Source organism: Protopterus annectens, chromosome 6.part0 (genome assembly GCF_019279795.1).
Source record: "Protopterus annectens isolate FY-2018-M chromosome 6.part0, PAN1.0, whole genome shotgun sequence".
Classification (NCBI taxonomy): domain Eukaryota; kingdom Metazoa; phylum Chordata; order Ceratodontiformes; family Protopteridae; genus Protopterus; species Protopterus annectens.
Window position 1 is genome coordinate 720820200 of NC_056737.1, and position 14851 is coordinate 720835050.

Below are 14851 nucleotides of genomic sequence, written 5' to 3' on the forward strand. Positions count from 1 at the left end.
ATTTTATCAGAGAATGCAAATGCTTCCATTGCCGTGCTCATAAACTCCCAGATTACTCTGTGAAAAAATGTTTTCTCTGCATCAAGACCTACCGACAACAGTGGTATTTTCTTGCATTCTGCTTCACTCTGGATCATCAGTGTTCTATTAATGTTGCCAAATGTTCGCTGTCTCCCATCCACAAAACCACACTGATCCATATTTCTCAATTTTGGTAACACCTTTGCCATTCTTTTAGCCAGTCTAGACACAAATACTTTATAATCATGATTTAAAATTTAAATTGGTGTATATGAAGGTGGGTCTGAAGGGTCTTTGCCATCTTTAGGTAACACAGCCACCATAGCTTTCTTACAAGATGTTGGTGCTTCCCCTCCTTTTAAAGTATTATTAAAATATTCCAGATGTTTATTACTTTCTTGCTTCCTAATTTCTAAATTTCCACCGGAGTACCATCTGTTCTTAGAGACTTTCCTGAAGCATGATTATACATCACTGTTTTTATCTCATCAACTCCTAAATTAGCTATTAGTTGTTGATCCTGGTCCACTTCTAACCTTGGGATAGTTAAGACTTCCATAAATATTTATGTGTACTCTTTCTTGATTTCTACATTTCTTTACTTTATACAAATGTTCATAAAATATCTGGAATACCTCTAAAACCTGTACAAGATCTCTGGTTAATTTTCTTATTATAGGTTCCCCAAGTTTGGAGACAACCCTTTCAACACTCTTTTTCCTACATCGTTGAGCTAAAAGTTTTTATGCTTTGGAGTTATCAAAAAATAGTTGCTTCAATGAATCTTTTTAAACTCATGCATATTATCTGGATACTCTCTTATTTTCTCTTTAGCACTCTGCACTTGCTCCTCTCTTGTTCTGTGAGATTCCCCTTATTCTGCAATATTTAAACCTTTGTCTGCCTGCCTTACTAATTTCTGTTACTTCTTAACCATATCAGTTTCTCTTTTATTTCAACCCTATTTGTTAAACTCCATTTTGTTTTATCCCAATTAGCTATAACTTCTAAAGATATGTCTATCTTTCCTAAAATGCTCAAATAATTTCTACTACCCATTTCATAAAGTCCTCTCTTTTAAATGGGTAGGTGGGAAAGTGCCAGTGTCTTATTTTTTTTACTACATTATTTTGCATTTTTATCTTAGTTGTTATTGGCACATGATCTGAAATGGTTAATCAATGTGTGTTGAAGTTTTAAATTAAATGCACATGTTCCTGTGAAATATAATTTCTATCTAGTCTAGCCCAGTTGCTGTACCTTGGAGAATAATATGTAAATTCTGTCAGAGGTCCTACTACTGAATTCACATCTTTTGTACCAAATATTTTCATACCTTTCTTCAGAAATCTAGCCTCTTTTGTTACATTGTCCCTTCTACATCCCCCTGATACAACCTCACTATTGCAAATCAAATTCTAGTCCCCAACTATAAGTAATATTCTCTGCTGAAAACTGTTTATTTCTCTCAAAATTTTCTTAAGCTCCATAATAGCCATTTTGATGGAATATAAATACATGCCATTGTAATACTCATCCCTTGCCATTAGCCCCTTCCTACCACAAATCTACAATTTTTGTCTGTTTTTCCTTATCTGTTACTATTGGAGCCCCTCTAGTAATTAGTATAATTACTCCCCATTTTCTCTTTCCCTGATATTATGCTGGTTATCCATTCTGAAATCCTCTGTTTTTCAATTCACATGCTAATTTCTTTCCAAATGTGTCTTCTTCAGCATTGCTATTTGCTCTATGCATTTCTTAATTTAATTTAATTTAATGCTCTTTCATTTTCATCTGTACCTGTAAAGGATTTTACATTATCCTGCCTGGTGTACAGTGAGTAATCATTTTCTACAAACACTTGAATGTACATTTCCAGCTTTTGTGTTACATGTGTATGCTAATGTTTGGCAGGCTGATCTTTTGTATGGTTGTTTTTTCTCATCTCCATTTAAATCAATGTCACATTTTCAAAACTTTTTGTTTTAATGAAAATCCTCAAACAAAAAAGTAAATACAAAACACCTCCACCCCCTATTAACTTAGAAGAAACACTCAAAGCTATGTATATCTTTAAAACATGAATTTTAACCCTCCAGAAGAGAACAATTGCCCCAAATTGCTGGCTGCACCTACAGGCATTCTCTAACCTAAAGTTAAGGTTACCCATGCTAAAGCGCCATGCTACAGCCTGTGATCCCACTTACATTGATTGATGTCTGTTCTTTTCTTTCTCTCATCCCCTCCCAGAAAAAAGCAGCTTGCATTCTTTCAGAAAACATTAACTTTTACCCTAAGAAAAAATGCACTGACTATCTTTAAATAATACTAAATTGTGCATGCACTGTCCTATTAACTGCACCAAAGTATTACAGCTGCTGGGGAGGTTATTATTTCCCATTATTTCTAACTTAATTTTTTTTCACTGAACTGCTTGCCATTGTACCTTTAAATTTTGCATTTACTTCAGCAAAGAATACTCAGAATTCTCAAGATTAACTGCTTGCACCTGTGGACATCTTGTCTCCATGGAAATATACTCAGCAATGAGTCCTTCTAAATTTCACTCAGAGAAGAATGCACAGCTACTCTCAGCTGTAGATATCTCAACTCCACTTAACATTTGCCAGTGGGAAACAAACAAGCTAATATGTTTGCATTTGTAAGAAGCTTAGCATTTTCATAGTTTTCATTATTTGGTCTTATTTTTTAAAGTTTACATGCTTACAAAAACACCTGTTCACAGCTTAAGCCAAAGGTAGTAATCTAGACATTCACCCTTGTAATATAAAAAGAGAAAATATCCTAATGCTACACTTAATATGATCAGTCTACTTTTACACCCCACCTCCACTTCAGCAGCCCATGATCACAGCACATGAACATTAAACTTTGTTTTCTCCAGCCTTTTTTCTCTTGTTATACTGTAAAACCTATATTTCTACAACTAAAAAAAGTTTTAATATCTTTAACACATACAACAGTCATTGAAAAGACTCCCCCTCACATTTAAAATACCTCTGACTGCACACCACACAAAGTTGCTTTACTGTATCTATATATAACATGGAGTTTATATCATGAAACATTTTATACAAAGACTAATAAGAAAACATTGTTTTACTTACAGTTAGTTTTCCCCTTTTAGTGTCCTTCTAAACATTAATGATATAAAGTAGGGTATTTGCTTTACACTCCACCAATAAGTTTAACAAAGTAAACAATGTCCAGTGTTTTTCAGCCACTTTTTCTTGGAAAACCATATTTCACAGATATGATAAGATGCTTTATAGTATTCCATTTAGTCACCAATTTCAGAGTTGCTGATCTTCATTCTGTAAATCTCTGACTCCCTACACCAGACTCTGATTCATGTCCAAGGTACTGCTGATTCTTCTAGTTGACTCCTGTGCTTTTTTTCTCTCATTTTCCTTTGGAAGATTGGAAAAGGTTTCACTAGCAAAGTCTGTCTATGAACCTTACTGTTAGAAGAACGAGAAGCAGAGTCCTGTTCTTCTTACTGACTCACTTTTTGTTGGATAAACATTTTCTTATTTCCTCTTAGCCTGTTCTGTGTTAAAAATGACTTTGATCCTCCAGGAAAAAGCACTTTGAAGACATCTGGTTACAGCAGCTTGAATCTCACAGCTGTCTCTTCACATTCCCTGATTGCTGGAATACATTTGCTTCTCTTCTTCCCGGTGTACAGTGAGTAATCATTTTCCACAAATACTCTGCTGTCTCCAATTTTTAATGCTTTGGCCTTCTGCCACAAATTTTTCAGAATCAACTCTTTCTGTTGGTAAGATTGCATCTTTACTAATATAAACCTGGCTGCTTTCTCGTGGCCAGGTTTGGAGCAAGCACTAAGTGTGCCCTTTCAAATAACAAATTCTGCTGTGGAATACCAGTCCAGTTGCTTATTTGTGATTTCATAAAATTAATGCAGTGTGTTGCTTCTATTGTATGTGGTGCAGCAGATAATTTTGGGTTTACTGTGTATGCTCTATCTTCTAACTACTGTTTTTAATTTAAAAGAGTTCTTGAGAAACCACATATTCAGCCAGCTTTTTCTTTATGTTACCCTCTGATTTTTGCAGTTTTATCAGTTCACCTCAATGGTTAAAGCTTCTATGTTTTTACCAGGCTTTTGTTGTTTGAATTGGTATAGTCCTTCAGTGTTTCATTTATTTTAATCACCACAATACATTTGATTTATTTCTTTCCTCTAAATTACTGGAAACAATCTGTTGAATCAAAGCTGAAGCTTGAACTGCTTTTTGCTAAACAGCTGCAGAATCCTTCACAGACAGTGTCTTCTTTTCATCTTTTCACCTTTTCTGGTTGATTTTCTTTCAAGTTTTCCAGATGTTTTCTTTGCTAGCATCCAGGCAGTTTATTTACTAGCCAGCAACTGCAAACTGTATTTTACCCCCCCCCCCAAAAAAAAAAAAACGCCTTTTCAGTGGCACTCCTTTTTCTCAATTTCTGTTTTCACACTGGGATTGCAAAAGTTACGATGTTGTTCAGTGTCCAGCCATCTTGGAAGCCTTTCCAAATTGATTTGTTGAGTGGAATTTACAGGAAGTGGAAGGTATAAATACAAATACAGTTAGTCTTGTAGTTGGTCAATAGCTGGAGTAAAGTATTTTAGTATTGAAGTTTGTGTTGTTATATAGGTTTGAATATCGATTGTGCCACAGAGGTAAATGAGAATTAGAAATTTAAAATCAGAGTAACTTGTCTGTTAGTAACTACTGGCTCTGTGAAAATGTGTATTATGATGCTGATATTTTTGTATGATAGTGCTGATGTTGTATTGTAATATTTCCTTTTTTTATTTCTTCATAGTGTGTACACAACTTCTAGTTTCCAAACCAGATGAAGATAATATAAGCTCTTACTTACAGCTCATAGATAAATGCTTAAATCATGAAGTAAGTACAAATATGCACACGGGTTTCTTTTTTATTCAGTTATGAACTGAAAAATAAGTTGTACCATCGATTAAGATATGTAGTAATTGTTTTATCACACATTGTATCGTTTTTTTTTTTTTCCAACTCTGTAGGTCCTAAAATGCTGCATCACTGTAATAGATGTTATTGTTTTCTTTATCTAATTATTCCTTGATGTGAGAAAGATCACACTGTGAAATGTTATTATCTATCACTTGTATTATTACTGTTATCTGTGACAGGAAAACTACTACCTGTCAACTGCTCTGAAGGGGTTATAGGGTGTTTGTCCACAACAAGATTTATCCATAAGTCAGGTGAAACTAGTCTGCCAAAAACAGTCTTCTCTGAAGAAGACTGCTTCTGGTTTATAACTAAAATGAAATGTTTTCTATGTGTGCTGTCAATGCAGGGTCTATATTAGAACATCGAAGTTTCAAAACTTCGAATATTCTAATATCGAACCCTATTCAGTGAAAGCTGAAAATATCGACGCAACAGAAAACCAAATTTTTTCCTAGGGAAAGAATTTGGTTGTCCGTTTCTGTTGCGTCGGTATTTTCAGTGCTGTGGTGGAAAGTTACGGGTAGGGTTCAGGTAAGTGTGAGATTGAGTGCGGGTTAGGTTAGTTAGGGTTAGGGTGCGAGTTAGGTATGTGTGTTATTGTGTGGACATGAGGGTTAGGGTGGGTTAGGTGAGTTAAGGTTAGGGTGCGGGTTAGGTATGTGTGCGATTGTGTGGACATGAGGGTTAGGGCGGGTTAGGTGAGTTAGGGTTAGGGCGCGGGTCAGGTAAGTGTGCGCTTGTGTGGACGTGAGGGTTAGGGCGTGGTAGGTGAGTTAGGGATAGGGCGTGGGTGAGGTGAGTGTGCGATAGTGACGGACCTTAGGGTTAGGGTTTGGGTTAAGGTAAGTGGATAGATAGTGGTGTGTGTATAGTTTTGTGTAGGGTCAGGTGTATGATTTTAGGTGTATGTGTGTGTGGATTGCTGTTTGTTTGGTGTGCTCGTGTTGTGTGTATGTGTTTTGGAACAGCAAATTTTTTCCCTAGGAAAAAATTCACTGTTCTGTATGTTCGATGTTTTCAGCTTTTGCTGAATAGGGTAGGATATTAGAACATTCGAAGTTCTGAAACTTCAGTGTTCTAATATAGACCCGACAATGCATTATCCTACTTAATGTTATGAATTATGTCGTCTCTGAACCCTTGGGGAAGGGACATTTCCTTGATTGTTGTGGTCTCACACACACACACGCACACACACACACACACACACACACACACACACACACACACACACACACACACACACTACATGCAGTGGTTAACAGAAAATTTACTTTCATTAAATCAGGTACACTTTGAGATTCCGTGACTTTTTCTGTGTTGAACTGTTAATTAACTTCTGTCACAAATATACAAAAAGATATTTGGAATGCATCTACAGCTTGGAGCATCATTTTAAATAAGCATCCTTAATTGTTAGTTTTACTGTAAGATTTCAAGGAATTTTACTCTGTATGCATGCTGTTTTTTCTGTTCAGATTTTAATTACCAGGTCAGATATTCTTCTGTAATAATTCTGTGTTATCCAAAAGGTTATTTTATGCCAGTATCCAATGTTTTTGTAAACTGATCTGCAGTAAAAGACATAAATGATAATAAAGGACTATTACTGTCATATATATTCATTATACTGGTTGCATGCATTGCCCAAGATCACTAATATCAAAATGAGGGGTTTTGTTTCATTTTTCTTTAAGATATTAATCATCTGCCTAAAGACTTTTAAAGAGTTATTGCTACATGTTTTTATTGAGATTATTTTATATTTAATATACTTAGTCTACAGACAGTAAGCATACAACAGTCAGTTCATAATAGCAAAGGGTTTTGAAAAGTGGCAGTTTGGAATACTGGCATTTTGGACAACCTATGGTACCAGCATTAATGTAGACAAAATATCACATTGTTGCCTGGCACTGGGGTATAGAGGGTTAAAGCTCTGATTACGTCCCAGATTTTCAGAGTTCTGTTTGTGGTTTGGGCATAGGAAGAATTGGGCAGGGGAGGATGGGAGTGAGCAGCTTAGGCAGCTTACCCATTCAGGTAGGGGAAAGGTGGTGGTCCAAGTAAGCCAATTTGCTGCTATGCAGGCAGCAACTTGCATAATGCCAGTGGCTGTAAGAATGGGGAACCTGAGATTGTCAGTCCTAGGCCAGTGACAAAAACTCTTATGGGTCAAGTATGTGGGAGTATTTACCCATGTCAGCAGACAAGGGAGGGGTTTGGGCCACATTAGAATCACTCTTCACTGCTGCTTGTGTGACAGTTGCACCATATACTGCTCTCACTCCAGTGATGGGGAAGGAATGGCCAGTGGTAGCATTTTGATGGTCATCAGGCAGGGAGGCCAGAAAAAAAGTATTGGAGGAAAATTAAAAAATAAACTATCCCAGCACTTGGAATGCAAGATCCTTGCTGGCAGTTTAATTGGTGAGTGGGAGCACGATTTTTCAGTTTGGAACATGTTTAATAATATAGTTCATGGTCTGGTGGCTACTGGGATAGGAAATATTCAGGGGTTCTAGATGCCTGCTATGAGATGCTTATGCATTTGATTTGCTTTATGAACTACAATACCAGTTGTTTACATAAGCATCACATAATAAAAATCTAGAGCCCCTATTTGCTATCCCAGTGGACAGGCAAAGCCTAGGGTTGCAGGGAGGTCCCCTTATGACTGTGGGGACCGCAGAAATGAAGCTTCCTAAGCCAGCTGTATAGCAACATTATGAAGTTTTCAGAGATTTTCAGTTTTCATGCATAGCCTGTTGACTTAAATCAGGTGATGTATGTTCTTTAAAAGTTACTGGAGCATAACTAAGGCACTTGCATAGAAGTATTGTGTCATTTCTGAAATTATGACCTTGTGCTGGCTTCTGGGGTTTGCTTGACTGTTTTTTTTTTTTTTTTTTTTTTTTGGGGGGGGGGGGGGTCGGGTCAGGTTTTCACTAAACATCCCTTCCTAGCTTGAGCCTGCTTGTTCTTACTGTTTTGGAATTGAGGCTTCTTTCTGTTTTACTAGATTAAATCAAAACCTTATTGTTGCCCATAACACAATGTGATTGTTTAATCAAATTTAAAATATGTACATTTCTAGCAACTTTTATTTTGATGTAGTTTTGATATGTGCTTTAAGATGTCTACTGTAATTCACATTAAATGACTAAGGAAATGACCTGCTATTTTACTAGACATTCCAATGTGGTGAGAGGATGAAACTCTAGCTACAATTATATTTTTTAACATGCTTGGTGGATTATCACTTAAGACATAGGCAAACATACATTTATATAAAAGAAAACAAACCATGTTAACATGTTCTCATTTACAAACATTACACATCACACACATTCTTTTATAAAATTATTATTAATAGAACATTACATGAAATACTCAATTTCTTCCCTTAAAACTCACTCCTCCTCCAAACCATTATTCTGTATGTACTGTTCCCACAATTTCCATTTGTTTCTATGTAATTTACTCTTACACTTTTCTAAAGATCCCAGTTCCAGTTATTTTGTCTGTATTAATATTCATTACTTCAAATACATTTGGTTTAGATGTTGATTTGCATTTATTAGTAATTGCTTTTTTGGCAGCCATCAAAATTACTTAACAAGGCCTTACTATGTCTAGGCAATTCAGATCATGTATCCCAGCTCAGAAATAAAACCATTTGCCCACGCAGTATTTCTGGCAGTGTACTCTTTAGGGGATTTTTTTTTAAATCTGCCAACTCATTTCACCACCAGAATATATGTTTCAAGTTACCTTTTTCTTCCTCATCAAACCTCCAACATTTGCCTGAGTTAAAATTCTTTGAAGTCTGCTTGAGCTATAAAAACACCTATGTAAACACCTCCAAGCAGAAATCATAAATCTTCTAGACTTTGTTGCATATCTGGGAGCTATACATATGTCCTCATATTGTTTCCTTGTGAATTGCTTATCCAGTCTGTTTTCCCAATCTTTTCTAACCACCTCTGATTGATTTCTGTAGTTATCATGCAATATTTTAAATGCCCTACTAATTACCCCTTTTTAACAGCAGCTTCTGCTCTAGATTCAGCTAAAAACACTACCAGAGCAAGTCTTTCACTTAGGATTCTCGGATCCCTTTCTCTTTACCTCTTCTCTGATATCAGTCTCTGATAGGGAAGGTGGTCTGTAGCCTGCAGTCCAAATCTCTTCTTAGCCTCTTCCCATTCTATTACCTTTCATTCCCTAGTTATTTGCTCTCTATTCCTTGGCTGTTTTGTTGGTTTTCTCCAGTAAATTCCAGTCTCCTTTTGCCCATTCTCTGTACTCTTAATAGCAGTCATCCCTATTGGCAGAATCTCCTTTCTTTATTCTCATGTTAGCTTAGTTCTTAGAGTACTTTCTGGTACTTTAAGAATACAATATTGTGTATGCTTGTTGTTATTCTTCTTAAGGATCTGCATCCAAAATCTCTCTCCTTATTTCTTAACTATCCCCCCTGTTTCGTTATCATCCCTTTCCACTTTGAATTATAGCCTTCTGCTTGTGTTATGTATATCAACCATAACTGTGTAGCTCTAAAATACCCCTTCAAATACCTCTAAAACACCCCTTCAAATCAGGTAATCCTAAACCACCTTGCTGTATTGCAAGGATCAGCTTATACCACTTGATCCTTGCCCTCTTCCCCTTCCAGATAAAATCCTTCAATCCTTTTTTAATTACTGTCCACAACTTTTCTTCTTTTTGATAAAAAGGGTCTATATTACCATGTCGAAAGACATGTTCTCCGAACACGTCTTAATCGACACAGTAATATTGACTTGTCTAAAACCCGAACAGCCGAGGCAGAGCATTTTTTTTCCCAGGGAACTATATCTGACCTATATCTAAAACTAGAGGGACTGAAAAGATTTTCACTGCTTGTATCCTGCTATTTGTATCCTTAAACACGAACTTCCGGTTTCTCAGTTTTTATTTTAATCTCTTCCCACATATCCTTAGCTGCCGTAACATAATCCTTTTTTAACCCATACACCTAAATACTTCATGTTATTGTGTCCCCGTAAGTATGTGTATTGCTGAACCATTTCATGTGTGGGTACATAGCTTTTGGTTTGCTTTCATTAATTTTATATCACAAAAAAGCATGAAACTGTCTCAGAATTCCACAGCACTAAGATGTCCTTTTCTGGTTTTATCAGATATAAAATAATATTGTCTGCAAATAAAGCCAGCTTTTCTTGATTTCCAAACCAATTACATCCGTGAATTTCTAAGTCCCTTATTTTCTTTACCAGTGTCTGTAAATGTAATGCAAATAACAAAGTGGAAAGAAGACACCCCTGCCTGGTATCTCTGTTCAAATACAACTTATCAAAGTCCACTTAACTTTTTGCCTCCAATCCTTCATATATCTTTCTAATTAGCCTTATTATTGTATCAGGGTATACAAATGCTTCCATTGCCGTACTCATAAAATCCCAACTTACTCAGAAAAATGCTTTCTCTGCATAAAGACCCACCAACATCATTGTTCAATTAATATTGTCAGATGTTTGCCTCTCTTCCACAAAACTACATTGATCCATATCTATCAGTTTTGGCAACACCTTTGCCATTATTTGAGCTATTATAGATGTAAACCCTTTATAATTATGGTTTAAAATTGAAATAGACTTATATGAAGTTGAGTCTGATAGGTCTTGGTTTTTAGGTATTATAACCACCACAGCTTTCTTCCAAGATGTTGGTGCTTCCCCACTTTTTAAAATACTATTAAACAAAACTTTCAAGATCTGTATCACTTTTCCCTTCCTAGCTTCCAAACTTCCACAGGAATGCCATCTATATATTATATATCACAACTTGTATCACATCTTCTCTTATCTTAACTGTTATTTGTTGAGCTTCATTTACTTCTAACCTTGGCATACTTAAATCTTCCATAAATATTTCCATCTGTGCTGCTTGTTGAGTTCCATATTCTTCTGCTTTATATACATGTTCATAAAATTTCTGAAATATCTCTAATATCTCTATAGAATCTGTGGTTATTTTTCTTATTATAGGCTTCTTAGGTTTAGCAACTACCCTTTCTATTTTCTGTTGCATAAGGGCATTATGCTAAGAGTTATGTGCTCTAGAGTTATCAAAAAACAGTTGCTTAACAGCAGTCTTTCTAAACTCATGCATAATATGCAGATACTCCCTTATCTTCTGTTTAGCACACTGGAGTTGCACCTCTTCTTGTTCTGTGAGATTCCGCAATATTTTGATCTTTGTCAGTACCTCTAAATAATTCTTGTTACTTAACCATATCTATTTTTTTATTTCTAGTCTATTTTTTAAACTCCACTTTCATTTTATCCCACTCACTAGCTATAACTTCTGAAGAAATTTTTATCTTTCTAGCTCTTGAATAATTTTCACTTCCTTTTCCTTAAATTCCTCTCTTTTTAACAGGTAGGTTGGAAAGTGCCATTGTCTCATTTTTACTTCATTACTCTGCATTTTTATCTTAGTTATTATTGGCGTATGATCTGAAATAGCTATTGAATGTATCTTGAAGCTTTTAATTAAATGCACATTCCTTTAAAATATAATTTCAGTCTTGTCCAGCCCAGTTATTGTATCTTGGGGAATAATAATTAAATTCTGAGTTTCAACTACTAAATTCACATCTTACACACCAAATATTTTCATACATTTCTTCAGAAATCTACTCTTTTTTGTTACATTTTCTTTTCTAGGTGCCCAGATGCATCCTCACTGTTGCAAATCATGTTAAAGTCCCTACCTATTAGTAATATTCCCTGCTGAAAGCTGATTATTTCTCCTACAATTTTCTAAAGCTTCATAATAGCAGTTTTAGGCAGAAAATAAATACATGCAAGCGTAATCCTCCTGCCTTGCCAGCAACCCATTACTATCACATATCTAGCATTATTGGAGCTCCTCTATCAGTTAGTATAAATACTCCCCTTTTCCTTTGTCTCTGTTATTCTGCCGAATATCCAACCTGAAATACTTTCTTTATCAAATTCATGTTTAATTCTATCCAAATGTGCCTCCTGTAGCACTGATCTTTACAATCTGCATTTCTTAATATAATTCAATACTCTTACCTTTTTTTAAATACCTTTATTGAATTAGCACTTGTGACATAGGCAAATTTACATTTATAAAAAAGGTAATCAAACTGTATTAACAAATTAACATTAACAAACATTATACTTCATATATATTGCTGTATATCATATAACCTAACCAACATTACATAAATTATTCAATTCCTGCCGATTTTTTAAACAAGGAAACATCTTTATTAAACCATCACTTATGACATAAGCAGTCATACATTTATATAAATGAAAACAAACCACACCAACACAACCCTAGTTGCAAGCATTTTACATCACAAACCATGCTGACACACTCCCATTTGCAAACATTATACATCACTTATAATCTACCCAATCATTTCCAGTCAGGCATTACATAGCTCATTTAAGTCCCCTTCTTTTAAACCTCATTCCTCCCCTGTATGTATTGTTCCCACAGTTCTCATTTTTCCAATGTAGTTTACTCCTTCCCTTTTCTAAAGATCTCAATTCCAGTTGCTTTATTTCTGTTACCATATTCACTACTTCTAATATAGTTGGTTCAGATTTTGATTTCCATTTTCTAGTATTTTTTTTTCTTAGCAGTCACCGTAATTGGACACAGCAAAGCCTTACCATGTGTAGGCAGTTCTGATTCTGTATCATAGCTAAGAAAAATAATCTCCCTCTTTTGTCTATACCTGTGAGGACATTAGTGTATCACAATAATATGTTTAGTATAGCCATTATGATAAGAAATTATTATTCCCACCTATTATATATGACAACTTTTTTTAAATGTCTGTTTCTAGCTTTTGTATTACATGCAGCCACTAATGTTTGATAGGTTGATCCCTTTATACAGTTATTCTTGTCATGGCCATGTGAACCTATGTCACATTTTACAAGACTTTTTGTTTTAATGAAACCCTCAAGCAAAAAACAAACACATTTCCATAACACCCCCATAATCTATTAACTTAAGACAAACACACAAAACTATGTAATCTTCAAATAATGAAGTTTAACCCTCTTGATAGAAACAGTGATCCTAAATTGACAGTTGCACCCACAAGCATTAATTAACCTAAAATTAAGGTTAGCCATGCTGAGACAAATGTTACAGCCTGTGCTCCTACTTAAACTAATTGTTCTCTGTTCTTGTCTCATCTTTATTCTCCTCCCAGATGTGAAATGCAGAACTTTAAGAAAAAGTGAACTGGCTATCTTTAAATACAGCTTAATTATGCAGTGTTATAGTAATCATATTAATGTTTTTAGCTGCTACAAATGTTGTCTCTTATTCACTTAGTTTATTTTTATTGAGCTCCTTTCCCTTATTTATACCTTTTGATTTTTACATTTCTCTCAGTAAACAATGTCCAGCTCTCTCGATTTATTGCCTTCACCATTAGTCAGCTTGGTTCCATGACAACCTACTGATTTAAACATGCTTTTCTTTTTTTACATTGTAATGCCTACATTTCTTAAAACTAAAAAAGAAGAAAGCACCTGTTTACTTTATCATGTACAGCAATCACTGAAAATGCTTTATTATTCAACATGCAATTGTTTTATAGAAATACTGTTAGGAAAAATTGTCTTACTTATTTTCCCCCCTTTTAGTGTCCTTCCAAATGTTAATAACATGAAATGAGGCATATGCCCATCAGTCCCCCAGCAAGTTTAACAATGTCAACAAAATTCCAATCTTTCTCAATCACTTTTTCTTGTGTAGCCATATTTCACAAATGTAATTGATGTTTTATAGTCTCACATTTATTCACTAATTTCAGTGCTATTTGTCTTCTTCCTGTTCATCTCCATCTCCCAGTCCTGGACTGCGGTTCAAGTCCAGGTTACCCCAATTCTTCTACTCAACTCCTCTACTGTTTTCTGTCAAGCATTTTCCTGTGAAACATTGGAAAATGTTTCACTGGCAAAGTCTGTCTGTGATATTTTCCATCAGAAGAATGAGAAGTAAATGTTTAAATGACTCATCTCTTGTTGGACAAACTTTTGTATTTCCCCTTAGCCTGTTCAGCATCCAAAATTACTTTGATTGTCCAGGAAAAAAATATTCTGAAGACAGCTGGATACAGCAGCTTGAATATCACACCTACCTCTCAACTTTCCCTGATTCTCTTTTGCCTAGTATACAATGAATAGTCATTTTGCACAAACACTTCAGTATGGAGTACCAGATCAGATACTTATTTGTACTTTCATAAAATTAGTATAGTCTGTTCCTTGCAGTTCTCTCGGTAAACAGAAAATCTCATATTTTCTTTGTGTGCTTTGTCCTCTTGTTTGTGTCTTTCGGCTTTTTCCCGGTTAGGGGTCGCCACAGCGGAACTCCGGTCCGCTAATGATTGGCAGAAGATTTTTATGTACTGAGTTGCCAGCTCTGACGCACAACCTTCAATGAAGGAATGCCCATTCACACATGTCTCCACACAGAAGACGCTCTAGCTGAGAATCGAACCGAACAGCATCTTACTGTGAGGCGACAAAGCTACCACAGCACCACCACCGCAGTGTGTGCTTTGTCCTCTAATGTTACCATTTTCTGAAACAGCTCTTCTTGAGCAGTGTCATACTTAGCCTTTCTTTTCATTTCAACGTCTGATTTTTGCAGTTTTATCAGTTCATCTGAATAGCTGTTTAAAGCTTCTTCCATTTTTTTCCAGTCATTTGTTATATGAGTTGATATACTCC

At 35.4% G+C, this 14851-nt stretch overlaps 1 protein-coding gene across 1 annotated transcript in view; it reads left to right on the forward strand.

Annotated features, from left to right (window-relative positions):
- SAMD4A (sterile alpha motif domain containing 4A) overlaps positions 1-14851 on the forward strand; it is a 2460818-nt gene that overhangs the window by 1645447 nt on the left and 800520 nt on the right. The window contains exon 7 of the mRNA XM_044073568.1: positions 4876-4961. Within this exon, the coding sequence (XP_043929503.1) occupies positions 4876-4961 (86 nt within the window). The remainder of the gene's footprint in view (positions 1-4875; positions 4962-14851) is intronic.